The sequence below is a fragment of the Lepidochelys olivacea genome, assembly GCF_965140295.1.
Source record: "Lepidochelys olivacea isolate rLepOli2 genome assembly, chromosome: 24".
NCBI lineage: Eukaryota > Metazoa > Chordata > Testudines > Cheloniidae > Lepidochelys > Lepidochelys olivacea.
The window spans coordinates 1,655,453-1,680,941 of NC_140434.1; the positions used below are offsets into that span (position 1 = coordinate 1,655,453).

The 25,489-nt window shown below is 62.1% G+C and overlaps 1 protein-coding gene across 1 annotated transcript in view; it reads right to left on the reverse strand.

Moving 5' to 3' along the window:
• Positions 1–2,005: 2,005 nt before the first annotated feature.
• The window catches only part of INTS3 (integrator complex subunit 3), a 70,096-nt gene continuing 46,612 nt past the window's right edge, over positions 2,006–25,489 (reverse strand). Inside the window, exons 19-30 of the mRNA XM_084613807.1 lie at positions 25,086–25,130; positions 24,104–24,223; positions 23,585–23,738; positions 21,058–21,126; positions 18,131–18,206; positions 14,667–14,780; positions 14,295–14,343; positions 10,617–10,784; positions 5,095–5,195; positions 4,371–4,443; positions 3,637–3,793; positions 2,006–3,118 (exon numbers count right to left, since the gene is read on the reverse strand). Coding sequence (XP_084469933.1) covers positions 3,041–3,118; positions 3,637–3,793; positions 4,371–4,443; positions 5,095–5,195; positions 10,617–10,784; positions 14,295–14,343; positions 14,667–14,780; positions 18,131–18,206; positions 21,058–21,126; positions 23,585–23,738; positions 24,104–24,223; positions 25,086–25,130 — 1,204 coding nt within the window. The 3' untranslated portion in view covers positions 2,006–3,040. The remainder of the gene's footprint in view (positions 3,119–3,636; positions 3,794–4,370; positions 4,444–5,094; positions 5,196–10,616; positions 10,785–14,294; positions 14,344–14,666; positions 14,781–18,130; positions 18,207–21,057; positions 21,127–23,584; positions 23,739–24,103; positions 24,224–25,085; positions 25,131–25,489) is intronic.

The window sequence follows — 25,489 nt, forward strand, 5'->3', positions numbered from 1 at the left end:
TTTTCCTGCCAGCATCGAGCTAGGCCCAGCAAGATGCTGGCAACACAGCCAGGCTGAGGGGATAGTTCCATGCACCCCCTGCAGCGGAGGCTGGGCTGACCTGAACCCTGGCCCCATCACTGCCCCACTCTGGGCCGCCCCATGCACAGCCTGAGCTGGGAGCAAACAGCCCTTGCATCCTTGCCAGCTCCTCGGCCAGCCCCAAGCCCAGCCCTGTGAGTCAGCGGAAAGCAGGGAACTTTTCCCCAGCTCACGCCCAGCCGGCCTGGGGGCTGCATTCGGCTCAGGGGCAAAGCGCAGGGCTCCCACAGCTTTTCCTAATGGGAGCCACATGAGAAATCTCTGGCTGGCTGCAGCGAGCTGCCCATGCCTGGCTCGTGCCAGGGGACGCGGATCTGCCTCGTGGATGGGGGTGGCCAAGCAGCCCCTGTGCAAACCAGAGGGGTAACCGCGAGGGCATGGTGCCAGGCGGGATTAACTATAGCAAGGTCCCCCCCCCCAGCCACCCTCTGCCCCGGGTTGGGCGGTGCACCCGCATTCTGCCTGCTGATGCATCTCTACGCCTCTCCTCCCCCAGTCGGTTTCAAGCAGCTTTTGCAGTCTCCCCCCAAGGCAGGCGCTGTGCAAACGGCCATGGCCGCCCCCTCGTCCCTGCCCTCGGTCTGCCCGGGTCTAGGCTCCTGTCCACTGAAGCTCTGATTCCCAGATGGACTTTTCAGGGAGGAGGGGACTGGGGAGGTGAAAAACGCCTTTGCCTTTCTGCGGGGGGCCGACAAGCCACAGCTCGCTCCCCCGGGCAGGCATTCGGAGCAGGGCTGAGCAGGAGAAGGCGGCGCGGGGGTTTTCCTGCCGCATTCCCAACATCTGCTGCTCGAAGGAGAAACACACGAGTGGCGGGCGCCAGGAGGTCTGTGGCTTGGAGCTGAAACCAGACGAAGTAGGGGAAAGGTTAGGCGGCTTCCACAGCTGGAAACATGCGAGCAGCCCACGCTGGAGCAGTTCGGGCTGCCAGGGAGCCTGGGCCGAGCCCTGATGTCAGGGCAACAGCTGCGAGCGGGGCTGCAGCGGGCCGCACAGGCCCAAGAACCTCCCCAGCACAGGCCAGTTGTGTTCCCTCCCTGCCCCACAGCCCAGAGTCTCCTCGTACCCAGGCCTCCCACTGCCCCGCTTCCCCCCATGGCCCGGGCAGTCCCTGCCCAGCCTGCCCCGGGAAGGGGCTGGCTTGTCCTGAGCAGGGAGTTTGGCAGGTTCTTCCCCTTGGCAGCTGGGCTGGGCAGCGGCCCTGGAAGGGAGGCAGGGAGAAATGGCACATGCGCGGCGTGACGGCTGGGCTAACAGGACTACGGTCAGCGGCCCGAGGGATGGGCCGGGGGCACCACAGGGGCCTGCCACGTCTAAACCCACCACGCAGCAAGGAAGTGGCAATACTCACAGGCCGAGTCCCACGCGGCGCAGTGCCCACCGAGGGCCTCTGCCCTGGCACCATTCGACCCCGTGCGCTGCAGGAGCGGCTTGTCTCCTGGGCCGGCCAAAGCCGGGCAGCAGCATCCTGGGGCTAGAGCAGGACACCGGGAGCCAGGACTTCTGGGTTCTCTCCCCGGCTCTGGGAGAGGAATGGGGTCCAGTGGTTAGTGCAAGGGGCTGGGAGCCAGGATGACTGTTTTGTTCCCAGCTCTGGCCTGGCCTCTCTGCGGGACCTTGGGCAAGTCTCCTCAAGCTGCCTGGGCCTCCGTGGGTTTCCCGGCGAGGACAATACTCGCCTGTGTCCCACGGGCTGGGTCTGCAACGCAGCAGGAAGGGGCTCGGGGGCCAGCTGCTCTGCAGGGGAGGCACTGGCTGACCATGGGGGCCAAAGCTCGGGGGGGGTGTGGCCCAGAAAAGAGCCATTCACTTGAACGCACAGCCAATGGGGTCTCCCCAGGCCCACCCAGAGGCAGACGATGCCTGTCCCTGTGCCAGCCACTCTGCCTTGTCCACAGGCACAAACCATCAGGCAAGACGGGCACTTTGTACAAAACATTTGACAGTTTTATTGTAGTTTTAAAAACACTTTAAAAGGTGAAACTCTCTGGGGAAAGAGCTTTGAATCACCAGCCTCGCGTCCTGGCCACCTGCCTGTGAACAGTGCTGCCGAGCAGGTGTCTTCGGCACCGGTGCAGCCCGTTCGCATTGGGTCTGTGCTCTGCTCCTTCTCCCAGCTTGGGGGGCCTGGCTCGCAGGGAAGAGATTGGGGGGCAGTGGCTGCTCATGGGGTTTGGCTCTTTTTGGACTCCCAGCCCCAGCTCGTCCCACTAGCAGCGAATGGGCTCTGGGTGCTGGTCTCTGCCCCCCTGGCTGTGCTTTCCTGGGCAGTGCCCGCTCCGGGGCAGAAGCTAAAGGCTGCAGCAGGGCCCAGGCTCTGAATTGTGGTGAAAATCACAGGTGGGAACTAACCCAGCATGGCCAGGGAACGGTGGCAGGTGCCCCAGGCCGTTGGCTGCCATGGCACAGGTGAGCCTGGGGTTCCCTGCTGGTTTGCTAGGCCATCCTCTCCTGGAAGCATCTCGGAGCAGCAATCTAGTTCTCACTATTTATTTACACTTCTTATATGAAAATAGGAGACCTTTGCTCTGCAGCCTGTCTGGCTTCCTGTCCAGCCCCCGGCACGCAGGGGCCTGGCACGCCTGCTGCTGGAATCACCCTGGCTGCCCCCTCTTGGGGACTCAGGGCCGTGCCCCTCGGCCTGGCGCCCAGAGGCCACGCAGAGGGGCGCTCGCTCCAGCCGGTCACCCCACAATTCCGTCAGAAAGGGACTGAAGTCACGCCCGGTGGGGCTGGGCTGGCAGCGTCGTGCTGCCGGCGGGAGGCTGCAGTCACGTGGTGGGTGCAGCCAGAGACACACAGCGGGCGCCTCGCTTGCTCCCAGCCTGGGGACGGCTTTGCCCAGCTGCTCCACAACCACCAGGGGTGGCTGCTGCTGCTGCTTTGCAGGAACTTCCAGAGCCGCTGCTGCCACTTGCCACAGTGGGCCAGGGTGGAGCTGGGCACGGGGCCACGCCCCTCAGTCACTGTCCGAGCCCACGGCGGACGAGCCTTTCCGTTTCCGTTTGGTGGGTTTCGGCTTGGTGTCCTCTTCCTCCTGAAAGGGAGAGCAGGGGGCAGCCGTCACGGGCACTGCCGGGCGGACAGAGGGGGAGGGACCGGTGGGGGTGGGGACGGCAGGGCCCGGTTGGGGGCTGACGGCAGTCATGGACACTGCTGGGTGGGCAGAGGGGCAAGGCCTGGTGGGGGTGACCCTCCGTGGGTGCTGCCGGTGAGGCTGGGGTCAGTGGGATCCTTGCCCCATTGAGCAGGGCTGTGGCAGAGCCCTGGGGCCGCGATGGCTGTGTCCAGCAGCAGCCCCCGGAGCTGGCATGGCTGACGGCAGTACCCACCTGTCCCCACCAGAGGAAGAAGGTACAGGGGAGCAGGAGCCCCCTATCCAGGGGAAGGAGCCAGGGAAAGCACAGGAACCCCGCTGAGCGCGCTGCAGCCCTGCCCTGGAGCCCAGTGGGGCGAGGGCTGCTGGACGTGCCCAGCCGCCCCTCGCTCCATGGCCGGGACCCCGCGTGGTGCCGTGCCCCAGCTCTCCAGAGGGCCCCTTGGGGCGGCACTCACCGAGGCGCTGCTGGAGGCAGACTCCTCCTCGTTGTTGGCTGGCTGGGCGGCGTTCTTCCGGCTGCGGGGGCTGGACAACGCGGCCTTCCGGCGGCTCTTCGGGGGCTTGCTGGAGGAGTCCTCGTACTCTTCTGCCAGGGAGAAGAGGTCGCTGAACCTGGACCGAGAGCAAGCAGGGTGGGGTCAGGCTCTGGGCACCCCCAGCCCCACCCCAGAGCTCGACAGAGCAATTCAGGTCCCCTTAGCTGCACTAGCTCCCCAGCTCTGCTCCCTCCTGGCCCGTCACTCCCCCGTGTTGCCCCAGCTCTCTGGACACCCCACGTCACCCCCGCTTGCCCCGGGTGACAGGCTGCGTGAAGCCCAGTGCGTAGCCCTGGACTCTAGGGACAGCGCAAAGCCCTGGGTCCTGAGGCTGGGAGAGCACAAGGGGAACCAGCTAGCAAGGCCGGGGCCCAGCCCATGTCTCTGGGCCAAGCAGAAGTAGCAGCTCGGGGACTCTCCCCGCCCCCCACCTCCAGGCCCAGAGCCAGCGGCACAGCCCCAGGCCCCATAGCAACACACGGGGCACATGCAGGCTGGTTCCTGCCTGGCTGCACGAGGGGGCCTGGGCTGGAACACACAGCTTGAGTTTATTGCTGAAGCTTGCGACTGGGTGCACTCCCAGCACGCCCCACTGAGCCACCCTGCTTTGCACCCGGGGGCAGCGAGCGGGTCGATGACGGGGCTGCACTCACTTCATCTTGTGGGCTTCGTCGCAGCTGGCCTGGACATGCTGCAGCGCCTGCAGGATCGGCGTTTGGCTGAAAACTGGAAGGCAGGGAGAGGAAAGGCCAGTCAGAGCCCTACCCTACCAGCCCCACTGCTGGCCAGTGGCATGGAGCAAGCCCTTCTGCCTGGCTGAGTCTGGAGGGCTGTCCCTCCAGCACTGACCGATGGCTGGGTCCCACCCGCCAGGCTCCGTCCCATCTCTGTACCTTGGCTCCCCACGTGTACAGGGCTGGGTAACTATGTGGAGGAGGAAGGGGCCAAGCCCCACGGCACAGAATCCCAGCCCAGTGGGTGAAGGAAGCGCTCTTGTCCCAGGAGGCAGCACCAGAGGCCAGAGCCTGGATGTCCCTCCCAGTTTCTGCTGACCCGAGCCAGGCTGGAGCCAGCGATTCCATGGGGGGAGAAGGGGAGGGCAGTGCCCCTCCAGCCATGGTGCTAAGAAAGGAAACCCTGCAGGGATGTGGGCTCGCTGCCCATCACCCTGCAGTGGATCAGGGCTCCAGCAATGCGTCTGTACGGCACAGAGCACCACAGGGTCCCGGACCCTGACGGCCTCACCCCATCCCAGGCACTCAGGAGCAACCATGCTGCCAACCTGTCGCCTGCCCCCTATCTCCCAGCTCCGCCCGCCGGTGGCCAGGCAGCCCCTCCCGCCGGGCGCGGAGAAGAGCCCTGGCCCGGCCCACATACAGTTCTGTTTGGTGTTGGTCAGGTTGAGCCGGAGGTTGTCCAGGTGCTCCAGGATCTGCTCCAGCGTCAGCTGGGCCAGTTTGCTACTTGAGCTGCGCAAGCTGAGGACAGGGCAAGGGAGGCAGAGTTAGTCCCTGGGGGGCCCCAGAGCCACCCACTGTCCCAGAGTGCTCAGGGTGCCGTGGGGATCCCCCCTCTGCCCAGCGCTTGTAGCTGGGGCCTCTCCCTCGCCAGGGCAGGCCATGTCAGAGCAAGGCCCTGCCCCACCCTCTTGGGGGACACCAGGTTGTTCCCTGCTCACTCAGATACCAGGGCGTTGCAGAAGCCCCAAGGCAGGGGTGGGGGAGAAGGCAGGCTCAGCACCTGGCATGAGACCGAGCCCAGGGCTTGGTCTGTGAAGCTGGGGCACCTGGAGGCTCTTCTGATCCCCAGGGGCTGCTCGATGCCAGGCCACTGCACCCCAGCAAACATGGAACTAATCCTGCCCCGGGGCTCAGTCTCAGCCCCTCCTGGCGCTGCAGCAGGGACCTGGGGTCCCGGGCCAAACCTCCCTGGCAGCACCCCTGTGCTCAGAGCCAGGCTGCGGGGCATGCGGTTTCCCTTGCAGTGCCAGCACACTGGTTTCACAGCCGCAGGGAGCAGCTGGCTGGCGAGCTCGCTAGCTGGGATTAGAACGGCCAACTTATTGGGCCCGGAAAAAATAATGAAAAGAGCCCTGGTGATCACCTATCAAACGCTGCTAATTAACGAGGGGAAATGGAACTGAACGGATGGAGCTGGAGATTTCCACAGGAACCGCTCCTCGGGCAGGGGAGAATGGAGGGGAGGTAGCGGGGGCCATACAGCGCCTAGCCCAGCGGGTCCCTGAGCGGGTGGCCTGGAGCCTCTGCGGTACAGACACTGAACAAGGCACGACAAGGGGAGAGAGCTGTGAAACTGGGAGCTTGTCTCTCTCCTCCCAGGAGCACAAGCACCATGCCTCGGCCACGCAGCCAGACTCCCCGAGCAGCGCTGCCCGGCACCAGCCCAGGGACCGTGCCCCGCACTGCAGGGAGCGGGTCCAGAGACTCGGAGCTGCGCCCCGCGGCAGTGCCTCTTTAGGACACTAGATGTCCCTTCTGCACCCGCAGAGCCCTGGGAGGACAGCAGAGGGCACTGTTCTCCCCCAACAGAGACACCCCCAAACCGCCTCGTCAGGAGCTGGCCTGCGGGTGGGGGTCGGCTCTGGGGAGCAGGACTGGACAAGAGGCCATTTGCCCGTTTCCCTGGCCCAGGCACGGTATTTCCAGCTGATCTGGTGGCTGTTTGGGGGCTTTCTGCAAGCTCTCAGGCCTGCTCTCAGCACTCGTGGTGTCGGAGGGGCCGAGGACTGAATGGAACCCATCTCCCCTCGAGTGGGTCCCTCCAGAACCAGAGTGGAGTGGCTGGGGCAGGGCTGGGCCCCCTGCAGGTGCTGCCTGCAGCCTTTCTATTAGCCAGGCCCTTTCTCCAGCGCTGGTGCTTGGGGGACGGGAATCCCAAGAGCTCTTTGCCCGGGATAGAGAATGGAGCTTTTGCCAGGCATTTCCAAACTCTGCCCCTGCCCGAATGGGAAAGGCCAGGCTGGGTCCAGACCCCATGCCCAGCTCAGTGGGGTTGCAAGACACGGCAGTGACACATGTCCGTTACACACGCATGAACCATGGCCCCTTCTGCCGCCCTGGGAGAGACTGTGCAGGAAGGGAAACACCAGCACTCAGCAGATCCAGCCGGCAAGCCCAGCGCGCGCCAGACATGGGGCATGGGAGAGGCAGCTGCAGGGCCTGGCGCCTGTGAAAACAAGCAGGGCTCCGTTCCACCCCCTGCATTCTGTGGGGAGTGTGGTCCTGCAGCAACCTGGGGACGGTGGCTGCGTGCAGGCTGCTGCCAATGCAGACGAGCCTCGTCCCTTCCTCACTCAGATGTGCTGGGAGTATTTCACAGGATTCCCTCCTCAGACTGGGTTCTAATTGCAGAGCATCCCTCTAGAGCACCCCCCCTACACCTCAGCCCTGACATGCCTCCCCCCGCCCCAGCACCAGACCTGGACCCCAACAAGCCCAGATACTCCCAGCCCCACCTATGCACCTCAGCCCTGACCTGCAGCACCCCGGGACAGTCCAGTTTCAGGCACAGAATTAATCTCCACCATGCGGTTGTTTTTGGTCACAACAAATATTCTCAAAGGACCGAGATCAACCAGCTCATTTCACTCGTGCCTGCACTAGGCAGCCTGAACCATGGTGTCCAGTAGTGACAGCCTGGTGCGTCCACTCCCTGCAGCAGTGCCAGGCCCCCGGCCCCCCAACCCTGAGGATGGCCTCCTGCCAGGATACCCACTTCCTGTGCAGGGAGCATCGCAGGGCTGCTGCTTTCCTCTCCACTCCCTGGCTGAGGCTGCCTGAGGTGAGGACTGCTAGGGCGTTGCAGCAAGGGGAGGTCTCACCAGGGCATCTGCAAAGCACCAGTCTCTCTCTGGAGCGCCCATGGGGCCTGCACGCCCCACGGGATCCTCTCCATGTAAATGCTCCAAGCACAAGCTGGGTCCGCCCTGAGCCAGCCCAGGACAGCCCCACACCACAGGGGCAGAACTGGCAAGTGAGGCTGAGAGATTCTGGCTGGGAAGGACACACCGAGGGACGGGCACTGCTGATGGGAGGCACGCTGCTGGGGGCCAGCCAGGCTGAGAAAAGCTGTGTGAACACAGACACACAAGCACTGGGCCCAAGTCACTCTGGGTTTTGGGGTGGGAGGGGGGACGGGACTGGTAGTCCTTGCTCACTTCCTGTCCTAAACCATTGTGCACTCTTCAACTGCTGCCATGTTCCACCCACGAGGCAGCTGCATTCCTCTGGAGGACAAGCGACCCGTTAGCTAGTGAATCCTTGGGAATGACCGGCCGGTGCTGGAGAACGCTGAGCTCTGGCCCAGTCTGTGACACAGCGAATGTGAGCACGGCACACTGCCTCCACTACCAAGAGCTGAACGCTGTCCCGGCATCCCCGGGCGATGCTCTGGACCTGCTCCCCACGAAGCCAGGCAGGACTCTGGGGAAGTCTCCTCTCGGGGAGCAGCCTGTCTCCAGGACACAAAGCTCACCCGGCTTCCACCTTCCTGGGCCTGACCTCGGAGCATTCAGCCTCCTCTGCCCCTCCGTGCGCTTCCCACAGCCAGTCCGCCCAGGTGGGGTCCTGCCCCCCAACTCCGCAGTCAGACGTGACTCTCAGCCAGTCAGTAAAACAGAGGGTTTATTAGACGACAGGGACATGGTCTAACACAGAGCTTGTAGGTACAGAGAACAGGACCCCTCAGCAGGGTCCATTTTGGGGGGCAGTGAGCCAGACAACCACGTCTGCCCTTCACTCTATGTCCCAGCCAGCCCCCAACTGAAACTCTCTCCAGCCCCCCCTCCTCTGGGCTTTGTCCCTTTCCCTGGCCAGAAGGTCACCGGATTCCTTTGTTCTCCAACCCTTTAGCTCTCACCTTGCAGGGGGGAAGGGCCCAGGCCATCAGTTGCCAGAAAAGAGGGTGTCGGCCATTCTCTGGCTCCAGACCCCTGCACATACCTGCCCTCTAGGGCTCTGCAATGATCATACACCCTTATCCCACCCCCTAGATACTTAAGAACTGCCTAGGGGAAACTGAGGCACCCCCACACTATTCAGAGGAAACATTAAAGAACAGTCCCGCTTCGTCACAAACGCTCTCCCCCAAACGAGGCGGCCAATGAGTTCAGGATAAAAGACCCTGCAGGCTGACGGCAGAGGGAGCGAGATCAAAGAGCAGCTTCTCTGCCCACTGCAGAGCGAAGCGGCTCATTCTGGGCATCGGCTGCGCATCGGCTCAGCTGGGTGGAGGCATGACATGCAGCGGCCACGGGATAAGCCTTGGAGAGCGGCAGCTGTGCCCACGCTGGCTTCAGGACACCGACTGCACAAGGCCTGGCACCTCTCATCTAATCCCTCACCATGGCAACAGAGCCAGCAATCTCACTGCCCACCAAAGGGGTCTCGCTAGGCCTGTGGTGGGCCAGGCCTGCCCAGGCTGCAGATACAGGCAGGGAGCCCCCCGGGCTGCTCACCCAGCGCTGAATGAGGGAGGGAGAGCCCCGGATGTGGGGCTGGGTCACACAGGAGAGTGAGGCAGGCTCTGCGTGGGCTCTGGTGCTGCAGCCTGCTCCCCCCACACAAGCACAGAGCTGCACCTGGAGGGGGCTGTTCTGTGACAGAGGAATCCAGCGAGAACCAAGGGGTCGTTCTGCCCCGGCAGAGAACCCCCAAGCAGCTGTGGGGAAGGAAAGCAGCGGGAGGCTGGCCAGTACCTTGAAGCCCCACGCGCCTGGAGGTGCTGGGATGCTCCCGAGCACGCCAGCCAGTTGTTTGCTGTAAATACCTGCCTGGATTTTAGTTACTGGTTACCATGGCCAGGCTGCGCTCCGCCTCGCCTGGAGGCAACTGGAAATGCATGCGGGGAAGGTGGAGGCAGGTTCTGGGGTCCTGGCAAGCCGGGAGGATGTGGGGAGGGGATTCCCACGGCTTGCCCTCGCTCTTGGACAACGACGACACGAGGCCGGCTGAGCACTGAGCTCCTAGTCTGAGCCCTGTCCCGGTCACCGCTCTGCAGCCACCCTGGCTCAGTTCCACCCAGGGAGATGCAGCTCAGACTCTCAGGGCAGAGGCTCGGCCCCACTGGGTTCACATAAGCCACTTCCTGAGCTGGGACTGCCGGGAGCGTTGGTGTGGCCTGCGCTAGGCCTTTGCTCCCCAAGCCGGCCCAGGCCTTGCTCTCTCCACGCCAGCCGGCTCAGGGACGTAGCCGCGTGTCCCTGAATCTCAGACACACTCCAGGGCTCTTGTGCTTGTGAAGCATGTCCTGACCCACTTCACCCTGCACTCCTGCTCTCCTGCGGAGCCAGCACCGGCAAGGCCAGCCCAGCCTGTCTTGAAGGGCCGGTGGAGAGGGGCCATCCCTGCAGCGACCCCTGCTAACGGCAGCTCAGATACTGCCCCTGGCTGCAGGGCAGGCTGGAGGAGAGGGATTTCCCAGAAGGGTGTGCCAGGGCACTGGGCGCTGAGATGAAGGGCAGAGCAAGTCTGGGAGAAGGGAAACCCTGCAGCCCACGGACTTGGGTCCCTCCATACCAGTGGAGTGTCCACGCCTGCCAGGAGCTGTCCTGCTGCCGATGGGAGCGATGCCCCACGGGCGCTGCAAGCTGCCAACAGGAGCTGAACAGCGGAATGCAGCCCTCCCAGCCGGTGTTGTGTCTGTAGAAGCCACAAGCGCAGCATGCCCTGACAGCTGTCCCAAGCCAGCGCAGGCTGGGGGCCTCTCTCCTGTTCTTAGCTGGTGGCATTTCCGGACAGGCCCTTGAAACATGGGGACATACCCTGCCCATGCCGCTGGGCCAGCCCAGGCTGGGGGACATCTCCTCACCCAAAACAAGCCCCCGTGTCCACCTGGCCAGGCCACAGGCTCCCTGAGGCGAGACCCCCCCGACCCCTCACCTCTGGCGTTTCCGCGGCAGGCTGTTGTTCTTGATCAGCAGAGATTTGATGTGCTCAGCCAGCAGGTCGTCGTGTTTGATGCACCAGTGCCGCAGGATGCTGGTGGTGAATTGGTCGTCCGGATGGCATGGCCGGCTCAGCACCATCTTCACCATTTCCTCACTGGGCCTGCCGCGGGAAGGGAAAGGGAAAGGGAAAGGGGGTGATTGGAAAGCCTCGGCACATCAAATCCTACCCCCGCCGTCCTGAGACGTGGCAGGCAGCCGGCACCCCTTGCCCATCAATGGAGCACTAACCCTGACCATTGCTAGTTCCCTAGGACTCAGCATGGCCCTCTGGCTCTGAGGTCCCAGGGCTTGCAGGGGATGGCGGGCTTCCCTGCTGTCCGAGTCCAGAGCTCCCCAGCTCAGCTCTGGCTCCAAGACCTCCAGCTGGGCGGGGACCAGGTGCGTTAGACACAAAGCTGTGTGGCAGGGAGTTCACACAGCCCTTCTCCCTGAGACACGGAAGAGACCAGCCCCATGGAGCAGCCTGGCACCTCCCCAGAATCCCTGCGCCAGCACCAGACGCCTGTGTCAACCTCGCTGCAACACGCTCTCCCGCTGCCGCGCCCGTGCATTCGGGACGGCTGGGCTGGGCGAGTACATGTTAGAGCCGGGATTAGATTAGCCAGCTCCAAACGCGGCATTAATGAATAGGAATAAAGAGCTCTTCGCTCAGCGATGGGAGGTGAGCAGAGCAGGCACGGAGCCCGAGAGGTGAGTGTCCAGGCAGGGTTACTACTGCGCCACGTGGGAGGCAGACAGGCGGCTCTCCGGCTTTGAGAAGTGCCCGGTGACGGAAACGGCCCAGCACGGACACGGGAGGCCCAGGAGAACCTCGGCACAGCTGGTGCCACGGCTGGAGCAAAGGGGGGCACCTGGCTGCCGGTGGTGTTCGTTCAGCCTCTCAACTCCCGGCAGGGAGGAAACGACCACTGCCCCATTTTACAGATGGGCAAACGGAGGTGTGGGGCAAAGTGACCGTCTAGGGTCACGCTGCGGATCAACCCTGAGCCAGGACTTGACTCTACGCCCCCTGCCCAGTGCCAGACGTGCTTCCCGTGCCTTGTCCTCAGCCCTCCAGAAGAGACGCTGGGGGCAGGATGAGCCTTACCAGGCAGCGTGTCTGGTGCCAAGTAGGTGCCAGCCCTAGAGTGACAGGAAGGGAGGAGACTGGTCCCGTCTGGTGGAGGCCATGACGCTGACAAAGCCAAGCTTCCGACCTCTGCTGCATGCCCCAGCCCAGCCCCAGCAGGCCCCGCTCAGGTGCTGACAGCATGGCAGGAACCCCTAAGCCCCAGCCCCACTCTGTAGGCACAGGGCAGGTAACCTTGGTGCCCCTTCCCTTTGGAGAGCACCTCTCCCCAGTCCTGCCCGAGTCTCCCTGACCTGCCAAGCTGCCACAGAACTGAAGGGCAGGGAGTGGGCAGCTTGGCTGGCACGACAGTCGGGTTAGCCCCACGTGCTCCACAGCCCCACGGTTAAGGGTGCCTGGCAGCAAGGATCACCAGCACGAACCGAGTGCCCTGAGGAGCGGCCAGTGGCTTTCGCACTGCCCGTCCAGGTCCTCCAGTGTGAACACTGCGCCAGCCATGCAGGAAATTGAAAGCAGTCTCGGGGGGCAGGGGGGAAGTGTCCCTTGAGAAGCAGGCAAGAGAAATGCAGGTAATGATAATGCGTCCCCAGGGCTGGGCAGAATCACATTGCCAATTACTGCTGAGCAAGGGGGAGGGGACAGCCCAGAACAGAGCCTCTGCCCCCAGATGCAGGAGGCTGTTTGCCTTCTCACGCAGAGGAGACTGGGGACAAGTGTCAGATCAAACCCCCAACAAGAGAGAGCCGGGGGTGGACACCCCAAGGACCTTTCAGGAGAGTGGCCCTGCAGTTTGGTCTGGGATCAGTCTCACAGGGGCAGCCGCATCGCCCTGCCGACGCCCGTCAATCCCAGCCTGCAGCACCCTGCTATTCCAGCTCCAGTAATATACAGAGCTCTCCCGAGAGACGTCACTACGGACCTGCGGCCCCCCTGCCGCCCCAGCTGGGAGCCTCTCTGGAGCGGTCCATGCACATCAGCCATGTGGGCGGGGCTGTGACGGGAAGGGCCAGTGGTGGGTAGGGCTGGACCCCCCCACCCCAGCTGGACCCTAGCTTCAGCTCTGAGGGCAGAAGGCAACCCCTCTCCCCCTTGGCACTGGCCGGGATACTGGGATACGACACCTGAGCCCAATGTCAACTAAGCTGAACTCCCCAGTGGCCAGCAACCGCCCCGCCCCAGCGGACAGGCTGGCCCCAGGAAGCCTCCCTCTTGCTAATCTTTCCTGCCTGGGGTCTCAAGCATTCACAAACTGAAGGTGTTTGGTGCTTAGAGGGGTCAGGGCCTGGGAGCCAGGACTCTGGGGTTCAAGTCACAGCTATGCTGCTGACTCAACCCTGGCAAAGTCTCCGCCCCTCTCCGGGGCTCAGTTTCCCCTCTGCAAATAGGAAGGATATCCATTTCAGAGGTGCTGCAAAGGGTAACGGGCTTGGAGACTGGGGCTGCCAGGGAAGAGCCAGGGGGTTTTCTGTAATCCGCAGGCAGAGATCAGACTGACGGTGCGGGTCTGAGCAGCCAAAGACAGGGGGCCGGAGGGGGGAATTCAGGGAGGGAGGGACAGGGCCTGTCCTCCCACCTCCTGCCCTAGACACTGCAGCACACAGTATGCAGCCTCACTCACTGCCCAGGAGGGCCAGGACATGCCTGCAGCCCTTGCTTGGACCCTGCCTGGCCTTGCAAAGCCTGTGACCGGCACTTTGAACACTTGAAGAGCAGGATTCTTCAGGACCACCTTAAAGACGTGAGACGGCGGCAGCTCCTGCACTGATCCAATCTGGATTGATTAGAGCCAAGCCGCAGGGGAGCAATCACCTCCTTGGAGTGCAGGGAGTGGAGCCCCCATGTGCTGGAGAAATTAGATGTTCCATCTGTCACCATCATTCCGCACACTCTCATTAATGAATGGGGGAGTGGTGCGGCTTCCTCACCAGCGCTCCCCGGAGCAGGTACTGCCTGTTACTCCAGCACAGCTCGGGGACCCACAGCCCGGGGGGGACGTCTGTGGGCCAACGCACCGGGGCAGGCGAGGCTGGGGATAAGGAGTGCCCCTGGGGAGTGCCTCCTCCCCAGAACCCTCCAGCGAGTCTTCCAAGGGTCATTCCGATGCGAAAGGAAACAGGTGTGCTCACTGCGATTCCCTGCCCTTATGGCTGCTGCTGCCACCCGGCGTCGACCCAGCCAGGAATTCCCAGAGCAGAACGGGCAGGACTCAATGCATGTGGTCCCAGCAAGCAGCCTGATGAGCCCTACACACAAGCCCTGATCCTGCAGCAAACTGCATGTGGGCAGGGCCCCCTGGTGTCCCCCAGCGCCCCCTGCCTGCTGCACCCGGGGCCACGTAATGCCTGGCCCTTCCCAGCATTAGCCAAGAGAGGCCGCTCTGCTCTGGCCTGCTCTCCTTTGGGAACCCCTGCCCTCTGCAGTTCAAGGGCCCAGCGAAGTACCCCAGAGAGCCCAGTTCAAGGGCCCAGCAAAATACACCCCCCAACCCCCCTCCCCGCATGGCACAGCACGCTCATACCACCCCCCACACTGCATACATACTTCTCTCGCCTCAGCTGCAGCAACAAACAGGACAGTGCCTCTGGGTGCTCTGCAAAGAAAACCAAGGGGGCTTAGTTAGTTCCCAATAGCTGGGACCCACGGTGAATGCTGAGGGGCTCAGAACCCTTGGCTGCAAGTATCGGGAACGAACGCCCAGTACCTGAGCAGACATGCCTACAGCTCCTGTCACCCGCCCCCAGGGCCCCTTGTGAGGTCTGCCCATGCAGCCTGTGGCGGGCCACAGGGCTGCACGCTTCCTCTCCCTGAAGGCATGCACACACTGCTGAGCAGGGGAACAGGCTGGATGGACCCAGCTGGGATCGGACCCCGGGATCATATTGTGTCTCTGACACATGCAGGGCACAGGCTCACCTTTGTACTTGAGGTGCTGCAGGATGGGGATGATGGTCTCCAGGGGAATGTTGTGTGCCAGGAAGAGCTGCCAGGTGCAGTACTGTTCAAACGTCTCCCAGTCCAGGCTCTGAACTAGAGGGGGAAGCAGAGCACTCGTTAGCGGGGAGGGCGCTGCCCCTACGCAGGGAAAACAGCTCCAGCAGGCAGCAGGGGCCTAGGACAAGCATGAGCTGCAGGGCAGAGATGTGAGTGAGGGGGCTGCATGCTGCAGGGAAGTCTCGCAGGGGAGTGTGGGTGGCCCTTTCCTTGTCTGTCTGTGCCACGCCCTGGCAGAGGGATCCAGGATTCCAGCAGCCAAGCGGAGCCTGAGCATTCTGTGCTGGCTTAAACACGGGGTGCCAGCAGGCGGGGTCACTCAAGCAGTTCTGAATGGCTCAAAGCCCCAAGGTCTCAGAGGGAGGGAATGAATGGGGTTCTTTAATCCGGGGGTTTGGAGCATTGCTTGGAGCCTTCCATGCTGTGCCAGGGCCAGAGCTAAACAGACCAGAGCGGCGGGAGAGATTCCTCTTCAGGCACTCGCTGGGGGAACCTCTTACCCCTTCAGTGTCCCAGCCTGGACACTCGGGCTCTGCAGGCACCCCCAGCCAAGCGCAAGAGGCCCCTGCGACAGGGTGCAGGCGGCAGATGAGCCAGGAGATCGTCCTGTGCTGTGCAATGTTCCGAATGCTAATGATCTGCCTGCTGGCTGCGAGCCAGGTGGGGCGTGTGTGAAACGCAATATTCAGCAGAGTGCAAAAAGGCCCCGTAAGCCGAGTGGTTTGGGCAGATGGCACCGACCCCAGTCGCTCAGGAGCAAAGCTCTCGCAAAGAGCATGAGGGTTAATTACTGGTGACAAAGGGGCTTGGACCCCTCAGGGGTGAGGCTTGGGGAAGGGGCTGGCGATGCCCCTGGTACCAGGACGTCCTGCTCCTGCAGTGATGAAGGAACAGTCTCAGCCTCCCAAGAAATCCAGCACCCAGCCCTGGGGCTGTGGGGTGAGGCCTGGGCATGGAAGCCACCAGCTGGGCTACAGGCAAAGGCTGGGAACGGACAGTGTCCCAGCCCCAAACCCCAGCCCAGGGAAAGGAGGGTGGGACTGTTGGGCCCAGCATTTCTCTGCCCCCCAGGGGAGTCCCCCAGAGGAAGAGCGATTCCTTGGCCAGGGTCCTTCCTGCTGCTCAGGGGGCTCCAAGGAGCGAATGGGCGTGTGTGTGGGTGAGGTCAGGATCCTGGCAGAGGGTTCAGAGCTGAGCCGCAGAATGTGTCTCTCAGTCACCGACTCAGTCTCAGCTTAACAAAGCAGGCTTGGGGGCGACTCCCTCAGTGGGGAACACAACCCTGGGCTCGTCAGCCCAGCAGACAGGATGAAAAAGAACCAACGCTGAACGTTGAATCGAGACAGATTCAGAATCAAACTAAGGTGCAATTTTTTAACCGGGAGGGACGGAGGGTAAATGCCCCCTGGACCTGTCCAGCCAGGCAATTCTCCAGCCCTGGAAATCTGAAATCCAGAGCGGTGGTTTTCTGAAAGCTCTGTTCCAGGTGCCCAGGAGTTAAATCAGGGCAGTCCCCGGGCCTGTGCTGTACACATGGGTCAGACTGGATATGCAGTGTCCCTGCTGGCCTTTCCGAATACCTCTGAGTCCTACAGCAAACATGAGGGGGACCCCAGCCCCCAGGCCTCACAGGAGTAGACCCTGACGCGCAGGGTCAGACCACAGGTCCACCTCCGACTGTTCCCACCACCTGTCAGCCTGACAGGGTTTTGACGGCTGCTGTCTGGGAACCCCCCAGAACTAACAGCTGATACTGTATACAATGGAAAGCCTCGGCCAGGCACTTAGAGCTTATCAGCTGCTAACATCATGGGGGCAGACTACTGCAAACAGGACTAGTCAGGTCCAGGACACTCCGAGCACTGGTCCCGGCCGGAGTCTGTGAGCGGACACGCTGAGCCCCCTAGAAACCCCGCGGCTAAGTGCACATGTGGAGATGGCGGGACTAGCGGCGGGGTTTTCCTTCCCTCCTTTCTCCCTGACGTTCCCCTGAAAGGCTCTGGCAGCCTGTCGCAGGGAGAGGGGGAATGATCCGAGCTCACTGATCACAGCCCAGGCCTTCGATGGAGGGTGTGCTGAGCTGGTACTAACAACCTGCCCCATGCTGTTCAGCGGGTCTCTGGATTACCAAGGGCCTGGCGCTGCAAAGAATCAGGGCTTGCCAAGCCTTCTGTCTCGAGCCTGGTTAAACCCATCAGCACAGCTCACAGCTCAGATCAAACAACTAATCCAACAAGCCCGCTCGGGGTAGTGAGCCTTTTAGGAGTGCAGCTAAGATGACATGGATCTGAGGAGGAAACGCCAATCTCCAGGCAGCTGGTGCCATGGTCCCAGCCCTGAGAGCTGCCCGCAGCTGCCCCAGGCTGCCAGGCTCCTGCATTGGCAGGCCATGCCTGGGCATCTCTTTACCAGGACCTTGTTACCTGCAGAGTTATAACGGACTGTATGACTTTTGCAGAGCAGAGGGGAGGGATATTTCCTCCCCCCACCTCGGGAACACCCCCACATTGCTTTAGTCCAGGTCAACGAGGGCTCTAGCCCCTTGTCCTCATGCCACCTTTCGGTCCAGTTGGAGCTCCCAGCATTGCCCGCCCATGGTCCTGATCTGTGAGCAGGCCCTCCCAGCTGGGAAGGGGACTCAGCGCTCCCAGGGCCGGGGCTTTTGCAAGTAGCAGGAGCATGCCATTCCAGGCAGCTGCAGGGAGCGCCGGATGCCGTCAGCAGTGCCACCCACGAAGGTCTGACAGCGCCAGGGGAGAAAGCCACCTCCTCCTTGGTCCTGAGAGCACAGCACTGGCCAGCCACGTCTCCATTACACACTGCCGAGTGGAGGCTGATTTACAGGCTCCTCCAGGCAGGTGCTTCAGAAACAACAGCCCCACCTGCCCATGCACCGGGCACCCTTCCCTGCCTGGCTGGGAGCAGAGCCTCGGGATGTGGACTGCTGGAGCTGCTGCCTAGGAAGCAGGGAGACATCAGCTCAACTGCCCCAGCACGGTCCAAGCCCTGGCCGGCACATCTCCAGTCTGAAAGAGGCTGAGGAAAGCTCAGAAGGTGCTGCCTGGTGCCGACACCACAGGGCTGGGCATGAGAGAGACAGCGTCTGGACTCACGATGCCCAGGGTGATGTCAATAGGGAAGGAGCCACAGGCTGACTCAGCTCCTGACGGTCATGGGAAGGTGGTGAGAGGTTTTGCCAGCCCAGAGTAAAGCAGCAGGGAGAAGAGGTTTCTGTTCTGCCCAGCTGGGGGCCAGAGTCTGCCGCACAAGACGAGCGGCTGCTGGTGACTGTTTAAGCTGCATTCATGTTCGCCTCCCAAGTATGGCACCCTACCTCATTCCCCGGCCCGCCCCCCCCCCCCCCGGGTGAGGGGGGTCCTACTCACTCAGGATGTTGAGCACCGAATCTTTTCGGAACATCACCAGGTTCCCCATCATGACGTGACACACAAGCTCCTGCAGCTGGAAAGCAGAGCACAGCAGGGTAAGTGCAGGAAGGCCTGGAGCTGGAGGGGGATGTCAAAGAGCCAGAGCGCTGTGTGCAGGAGGGGGCCAGGCCAGCATGACGTTAACCCTGGAGCGGTGGGATTTCCCAGCAGCAGCAGGTGGTGCGGCAGTCAGCTGCGGGGGACGGTGCTCACCTGGTGCAGCACCATCAGCCCTGGCTGTACAGAGATGAGCCCTGGAGAGCCCAGGTGGCAGGAAGCGGCAGAGGAACTGCAGCCCCAGCACGGCCCATCTGGCACACACGAACGGCTCCCCAGCAAAAACAGGGATCCAGCCGAGCGCAGTGGAAACCTTCCCGAGTGCAGGTGGCTTGTAAATCAGAGCCGTTCTAGGCAGCTCCAGGGAGACCCAAGAGAGCTTCATGGTTTCACACCTCAACCCCAGGCGGTGCAGAGCCAAGGGAGCCGGCCTGCTGCACAGAACATGGCAGATACCAGCAGGGGTGAGGGGGACCAGCAGTTGGGGGAGGGAATGAGACCCACAGCTGGACCCCAGGGCACGGCGGGAATCAATCACACGTCGTTCCCGCTCTCAAGGGCTGGGTCCCCGCTAGGTGCAGATAGAGAGGGGCCTCCAGCCCAGCCCGAGGGGCCACATGGACCCTGCCCATTTTGTCTGCAGCAGGAACCCACGGGAACACTCACGTGCAAGCACATGGGCAGAACCTGGCCATTGACAGCGGCTCACGGTCCGACTGCAAGTCGCCCTTCCCTTAGCCCCACTTACAGCAAGCTGCCAGCACGACTCCCCGGCTCCTCTCCCACCCCCTCTCCCACACTGGGGCAAGAGCCTTCTCCTCTGCCATGCCTGCAGTCTCCCCCTACGCCTCACGCGCTTGCTACTGATGCCCCTTCTCCCCATGCTATTGCTTGGCTCCGCACAGTGGTCCGGGAAAGCTGCTCTCCAAAGACAAAGGGCTGCAGCTGGTCACAGCCATGGCCCTGCGGCCTCCTAGGAGAGCCAAGAGCACTCCCGCCTCTCCCTGCCTGCCCCTTGCTGCGTTCGTGTCCGTCAGAGGCCCTGTCTGTCGTGTTACGAATCCCCATCGGCTGGGAGGTTTCTCAGTGCTGAGTTCCAAGGGAGAGGCCAGGACTCTGCCTGCCAGGCTGCCTTCGCAGGCAGGTTGGGCCACCCAGGGACTGCAGGGAAACAGATGAAGCGAGCAGGGAAGAATAAGAGGAAGGGACGAATGAATTGGACATGGGAGGGGAGAGGAAATGTGACCACCGTGTGCTGGGAAAACAGGGCTGTGCTTTGCAGACAGCGACGGAGCCCACAAGCAGTGACAGGAGCCAGTCGAGCCGAGCCACAGGAGGGTCGGGCACCATGACTCAAGCCTTTCCCATACCTGATACCATCTAGCTGCCCGCCAAGCAAAACTCCCTGGCTGAAGCGCCCGCCCTGCTGCAGCTGGGAAAGGCAGAGCTGCCCAGGAAAGCAGCTACCGAGCCATTTTGAAAACTCAGCTGATGTATAAATAGGGCAAGTTCCAGGGCTATCAGCAGATCGCGCTCCAGACGCACCCAGACAGCAGAAGTATTCAGCGCCTGGCACTCGCCAGGGACTGCAGCCACCTCCCTCTCCCCAGCCGGCCTCCCATGGACTATTTTTGGGTTCCTCTGAACTGATGTCATGGCAACTCCCGAGCGTTGCTGCTGGGAGAGGGTCTCCAAGCAGGGCTCAGCTCTCTGGATTGTCACATCAGGATGGGGGAAGCCAGCTCTGGCTAGAGGTGAGCACGGCCCGGGCCCAAACCCAACCAGAATAGGCTCCCCCAGCCTGCGGCTGCCTGGAGCAATGGTCTCCCAGCAGCACTGCCCCCCCAGTACTGCTGCATGGGACCCGAGTTGAGTCAGTCAAGTCGGTTCCCATCTCCCAGCCACGTACTGCTGCAGCCTGCGTTGGGCGGGGAGCGGCACCAGGAGGTGGCAGGGATGCAGACCATGCGGCCTAGGCCTCATCCAGGCGGTGGCGAGGGGAAGGAGCAGCAGCTGGGCCATCTCATTGCAGATCATGGGCCCCGGCCGGCTGGGGGGACCCTGACCCAAGGCTACGGCGACCTCTCTCTGGTGTGCAGAAACATCCTGGCATCTGCAGCACAAGCTTGTGTGCCGGCGTCCCAGTGCTGTGGGGTGAGAGCCGCCTGCTCCTCACGCAGCGCTCGCCAGCCAAGCGGAGGCCCCACGACCTGTTGCTCACAGCACTAGGAAGGGCTGGCTGGGGTGCCACATTTACCCGAGCTCCCACGGGATCTATGGGAGGCCTCCAACAGTCTCCTATGTCTCGCCCCTTCGGGGGACTCCCCTTCGCCCAGCTCTCCTCTCACGGGAGAGTTAGCTCTGCGGCAGCCTTCTCCTCCCGCCCCCTCACCCGCCGTTCCCACACAGCTGCAGCTCAACAGGGATCAGAACATATCCAGCCAAATCCCTCTCCATGCTCCCACCCCCGCCTCCCTGCAGCAGCTCCAGGCCTTGACAATCCCTTGAAGGACGTGGCTTGGATTTAACAAACCGACCCTGGACGCTGCGGCCCGGCCCCTCAGGGAAATGAGGCAGCCCCATGGATTTAGAAAGGCTGCTGCAGAGCCCAGGGCTCTGCCCTTCCCGACAATGAAGGGGTGCAAAAGGCTCCCCAGGAGATGGCAGCTGGCTCCCAGAATGGTATATCCCGCCTTGCCTTTCTGCAGCTCCATGCTGAGCTCAGCCTATGTGCTCCTGGTACAGAGAAGGAGACAAATGCTGCCCCTCCCCGCCCCAGTTCTGAGAGCTGGCGCTCCTCCCCACCAGTGCAGAGCCCCCGCTCCTACCTGGGCTGAGTCTATGACGGCGACAATCATGTTCAGCAGCTCCCCGCTCCGGAGGGTCTCGTCGGGGAACTGGAAGAGTTGCAAGCAGAGCAGGGGCTCAGGAGAGGAGCCCAGGGAGAAGCAGACTTGCAGCCTTGAGAGGAGCAGGGGGAGAGATCGCCCCTGTCCAAGGACAATGCAGTTACCCCACATTCATGCCTTGCAGTCAGCTGAGCTGGATGTTGTTCCTGCGCAGACCAGGAGCTGACTGGACCTGCACGAAACTCTTGGGGGCCCTGGCTGGCTCACAGGTCCAGGCTGAGGCTGAAAGAGACCGGCACCCCGACTCACGGCAGCATCGCCCCACCTTGCACCCAGGGGAGAACGCTGCCTGCGTCCCTCCCTGAGCAGAGCAGGGGGCGCTCCAGGCCAAGGGACGGCCAGCAGGAAGGGGTTAGCAAAGCAGCAGGGCAGGGCTGAGAGACAAGCTGATCCTTTCGTCTGGGTTTGCACGGAATGGGAGGCAGGTGGGTTCGCTCAGCATTAAATTCTGCAAACCAGGCCCCGGGAGAGCACAGAGGCTGCAGAGCATGGCTCAGAGGAGCTCTCCCAAGGAGCAGCTAACGTCAACCCTGGCCGTGCTGACTTGAGCAGACATGCGGCTGCCTGGGGAAATCAGCTGGGCCAGAGGCATCTCATTAAGCCCTATATTTCCCCTACATCTGCTAGTGTCACAGCCTTTCGTGTGTGTGAGAGAGAAATTGCAGGGAAAACACACCATGAGGAAAGGGCAGAAGTGATCGGGGCAGATGGCGGGTAGCAGCAAGCAATCCTGGCACGGCTCAGAGGCCCTGGCCACTTGATGGCAGCTGGCCCACTGCTTCAAGGCAGCTGTGCCCGAGTGGTGCTGGCCATGCCCCTCTCCAGAGGAGAATGGGTCTGACCCCAGGGTGGACAGGGCCTGAAGATCTGAGCAGACACACTGGCCCGCAGCAGCCCTGGGGCACAGGATTCACACGAGGGGTTTTCCTTGGTTGTCATCACAAGTGCGGGGCCCCCTTTCTGAGCATGCTGGGGGAGGGGCGCTGCATAGGGAAGTGACTGAGGGACAAGACCCCTCCCCGAGGTTTGTTATTTTCCATATTTTTTCTCTCCTCTCCCTTGGCCACATTTCACCCCCCCGTTCACGCCCCCTTCCCCACAGAACAGCGTGGGCTGGACTCTCCCCAGGTGGTCCCTTCCCAACGCCCAGCAGATGTTCCTGACCTGTCAGCCAGCAGGGGGCCGGGGGGGGGGGCGGGGCGACGCGATCAGCTTGTTCCTCCCAGGGCATTAAAAAGCACACTCAAAAATGTGACCCGTGTCAGTTTCAGCGTGTCAAGTTACCCCGCTGAGTGCTGAGCCAGAGCTCCCTGCAGCACTGCAGCAGGATGCTGGGTGGATTCCAGCCCCGTGGTTTCTCACCTTCTGCTCCCTGGGATCAGCTCAAATGAATGACTGCAGCCTCAGAGTCTAGGGATTGGAGCCGAGAGCCAAACCCCCATCATCATCCTGGCAGGGGAAAGGCAACTGCTGCGCTGGCCAAGCCTGGGATGAGCCGTGTGAACCAAGCCTGAGCCCCACTAGCTGGCACATACGTGGGGCCATGCAGAAGCCCGGCTCCCCTCTCGGATACTGACTGTCCCACGGAATCCCACAGAACAGACCAGCTCTGCCGTGCTGCTGAGCGACAGAAGTAACAGCTTGGAGCTCCCAAAGCCGAGCCCCGTAGAGACGCCTGCTTAGAACCACAAGCTGGCTGACAGCAAGGACATGGGGCAGGCCAGGAGAAAACTCGCTCTCTGGGTTCAGAGTGAAAAGGAAGTCAAGGCCTGAACACTGCCCTAGAGAACGTGCGACAGGGACCAGCCAGGGACTTGCAGCTTGGCAGGTTTTCACCTTTCCGTGGCTAGACTTGGTTGGGAAAGGCCAAGGAGGGAAGTGAGCCTTCCTAACTAGCTTCCACTTCTACAGCACCTTTACCCACACCACTCGCAAACCTTGCCAAGTGTAAGCAAGCGATTTACCCATAGCTGAAATGCAGCCACTTCTGGGGCATAACATGGCAGCTGCTAACAGCCAAACAACACAGAGTAAGACAGGAAGTGCAGAACAGAACTGTGTCTAGTTGGAAAGCTTCGGGAGTGCAAGATTAACACCCTGATACCTACAAAAAGCACCAGGGGATTTCATGCACCTGGGAGCCGTCAGGACGCTGACTGAAGGTCTAGTTCAAACAGCAGCGCTCCTGCAGGAGCACTGAGCCCTCTCGCTGCGCCGGGGGTGGCTCTGCAGTTGAGAGAAGACCATTCCCTACCGACTTGCCAGCACCTCTGCTTGCAGCCCCTATCCAAGCACCCGGCGGATGAATTATCCCGTGTGGCCCAGGGCTGCCTTGGCCCCGCTGACCTAACAAGATCCTAGCTCAGGCCGCCTCATGCCCCTGAGCTAACCGGGATGACCTGCAGCGGAGACCTTGGGGGGCCCCCCACCCGACCTGGGTTCTCACCTCGGTGTATATGGATGGGGTGAGGTAACAGAGCAGCCGCACGTCATCCTCCTGGCAGGCCTTCATGTCCATCATCAGGCAGGTGTGCAGGTCCCCCAGCTGCGTGGCCTGGGCAAACGACTCATATAGGTTCATCTTCCCTGCTGCTGCTTTGCTAGAGGGGCCACAGGGCGACATGAGTGAGCTGCCCCGGCGAGTGGACTCCAGGGAGGGATTCTGTCTGGCTGCTGCTTGAGGCTGGGCGAGGAGCAGCTCGACTCAGCCCCCCAGAAGGCTCTGCCTGCGGACGAGGCTGCTCAGCAGGGGCTGGGGTGGGCGGGGAGGAAGGGCCCAGGACGAACCCAACACGAGCTGAACTGCAAAGACAAGAAGCCCCTGCAGCCGCCTGGCTGGGCGGCAATCCCCGCAGCACGCTCCCCGGGTGACAGCAAGATTGTTTAGTGAGAGCCACCCGCATAGCACTCTTCGCCGGGCCCATGATGGACTCAACCTGCCCCTGGCCTGCCCGGCCGCCCCTACCTCGCTCTCAGGTAGTAGAGAAGATGGTAGCCAATCTTCGGCTGTTTCTGATAGAGCTCAGACAAGAGATCCAGCAGCAAAGAGAAACTGCTATTGTCTTCCTGCATTTGGCAGAGGTTCCTGTGGGGGGCAGGGCGGGAGGAGAACAGTTACATTCAGATGTGAGAGACCCCTGTGCCGAGCGCAAGGGTTCCCCTGTGCAGCTGGCACAGGGAACCCCGATTCCTGGTCCTGCACGGTCCACAGGGCTGATCTGATAGGGGAGGTCTTACCCCACTAGGACACTGTCCCCCCAGGGTGGCTGCTGGCATGCGGTACAGTGCCTGGGGAGACTCAGGGCAAGGCCTGACTCGTAGGAAGAATCTGACATTGTGCAGAGCAGGGAGGAGCTGGGATTTCAAGGCCTTGTTTGAAAGCTCCTCACTAAACAGGATCCACGGAGCTAAATTTCCCCATGAAGGGCTGAGGGGAGGCGATGGGAGGACTGGAGACTCCACGGTGCTCACGCCCTGCCCCCAGAAGTCCCCGCTCAGAGGGAAAGGGCTATTAGGACACAGCTGCTGTTTAATCACAGCTCCAAGAGCCAGGAATCCCTGGGCTGGCATCAGTGCAGCTTAATGAGGCATTTTCAACAGCGGGAAACTGGTGCAGATGCAGCCGTGGGTCAGCAGTGGCCCAGGATATCGCCACTGTTCAGCTGCTATTTGCGGCCGTGAGCTGGAGGCTGGGCCCAAGTGCTCCGTGACACACACTGCCATGCAGCATCCTCTTCTTGGGTGCCTCTGCACGGCCTTCTGCCGACAGCGCCTGGAGCTGTCCTGGCCTGAGAGCACGTGGCAGGAAATCCCTACAGACCTGGGATACAAGGGGGCAGAGAGCAGCAGTGACCGTATTAAACCCAGCTGTGCAGAGTTCAGCTAGAATTGTGGGAGACACCAGAGAAAACCCTAACCACGGTCAGTTAAAACTCAGAAAGACTCACCTAAATATTAGGTAAAGCGGCTTCCCCACTGATTCCTCCAGAGACCTGCATGGAAAGCGCGTAGTCAGCCGGCTGGCCATGACAACTTGGCAACGGCCACCTGGGGCTAGAGGAAGCTAACAGTCTAATACACTGCCCTTCAAGGGCACCTCACTGCCCTCCCAAGCATTCCGGGTCTGACCGTTGGCATCCCTGGCCGGTGGAGTAACCCCCATTGAATGGGCACAGAGAGGGCAGGTGCTAGAGGCCACTGGAAGAACAGGGAATAGAACCCAGGAGTCCCGACTCCTACAACCAGGGGGAAGACTAGGGAATTACCGGCCCAGCCTAGGAGGTGGCAGGTGGGGTACTTGGATCTGGGGTCCCCAGGCAGCGAGAGTTGGGGGACTCCCAGTGGTGTGGTG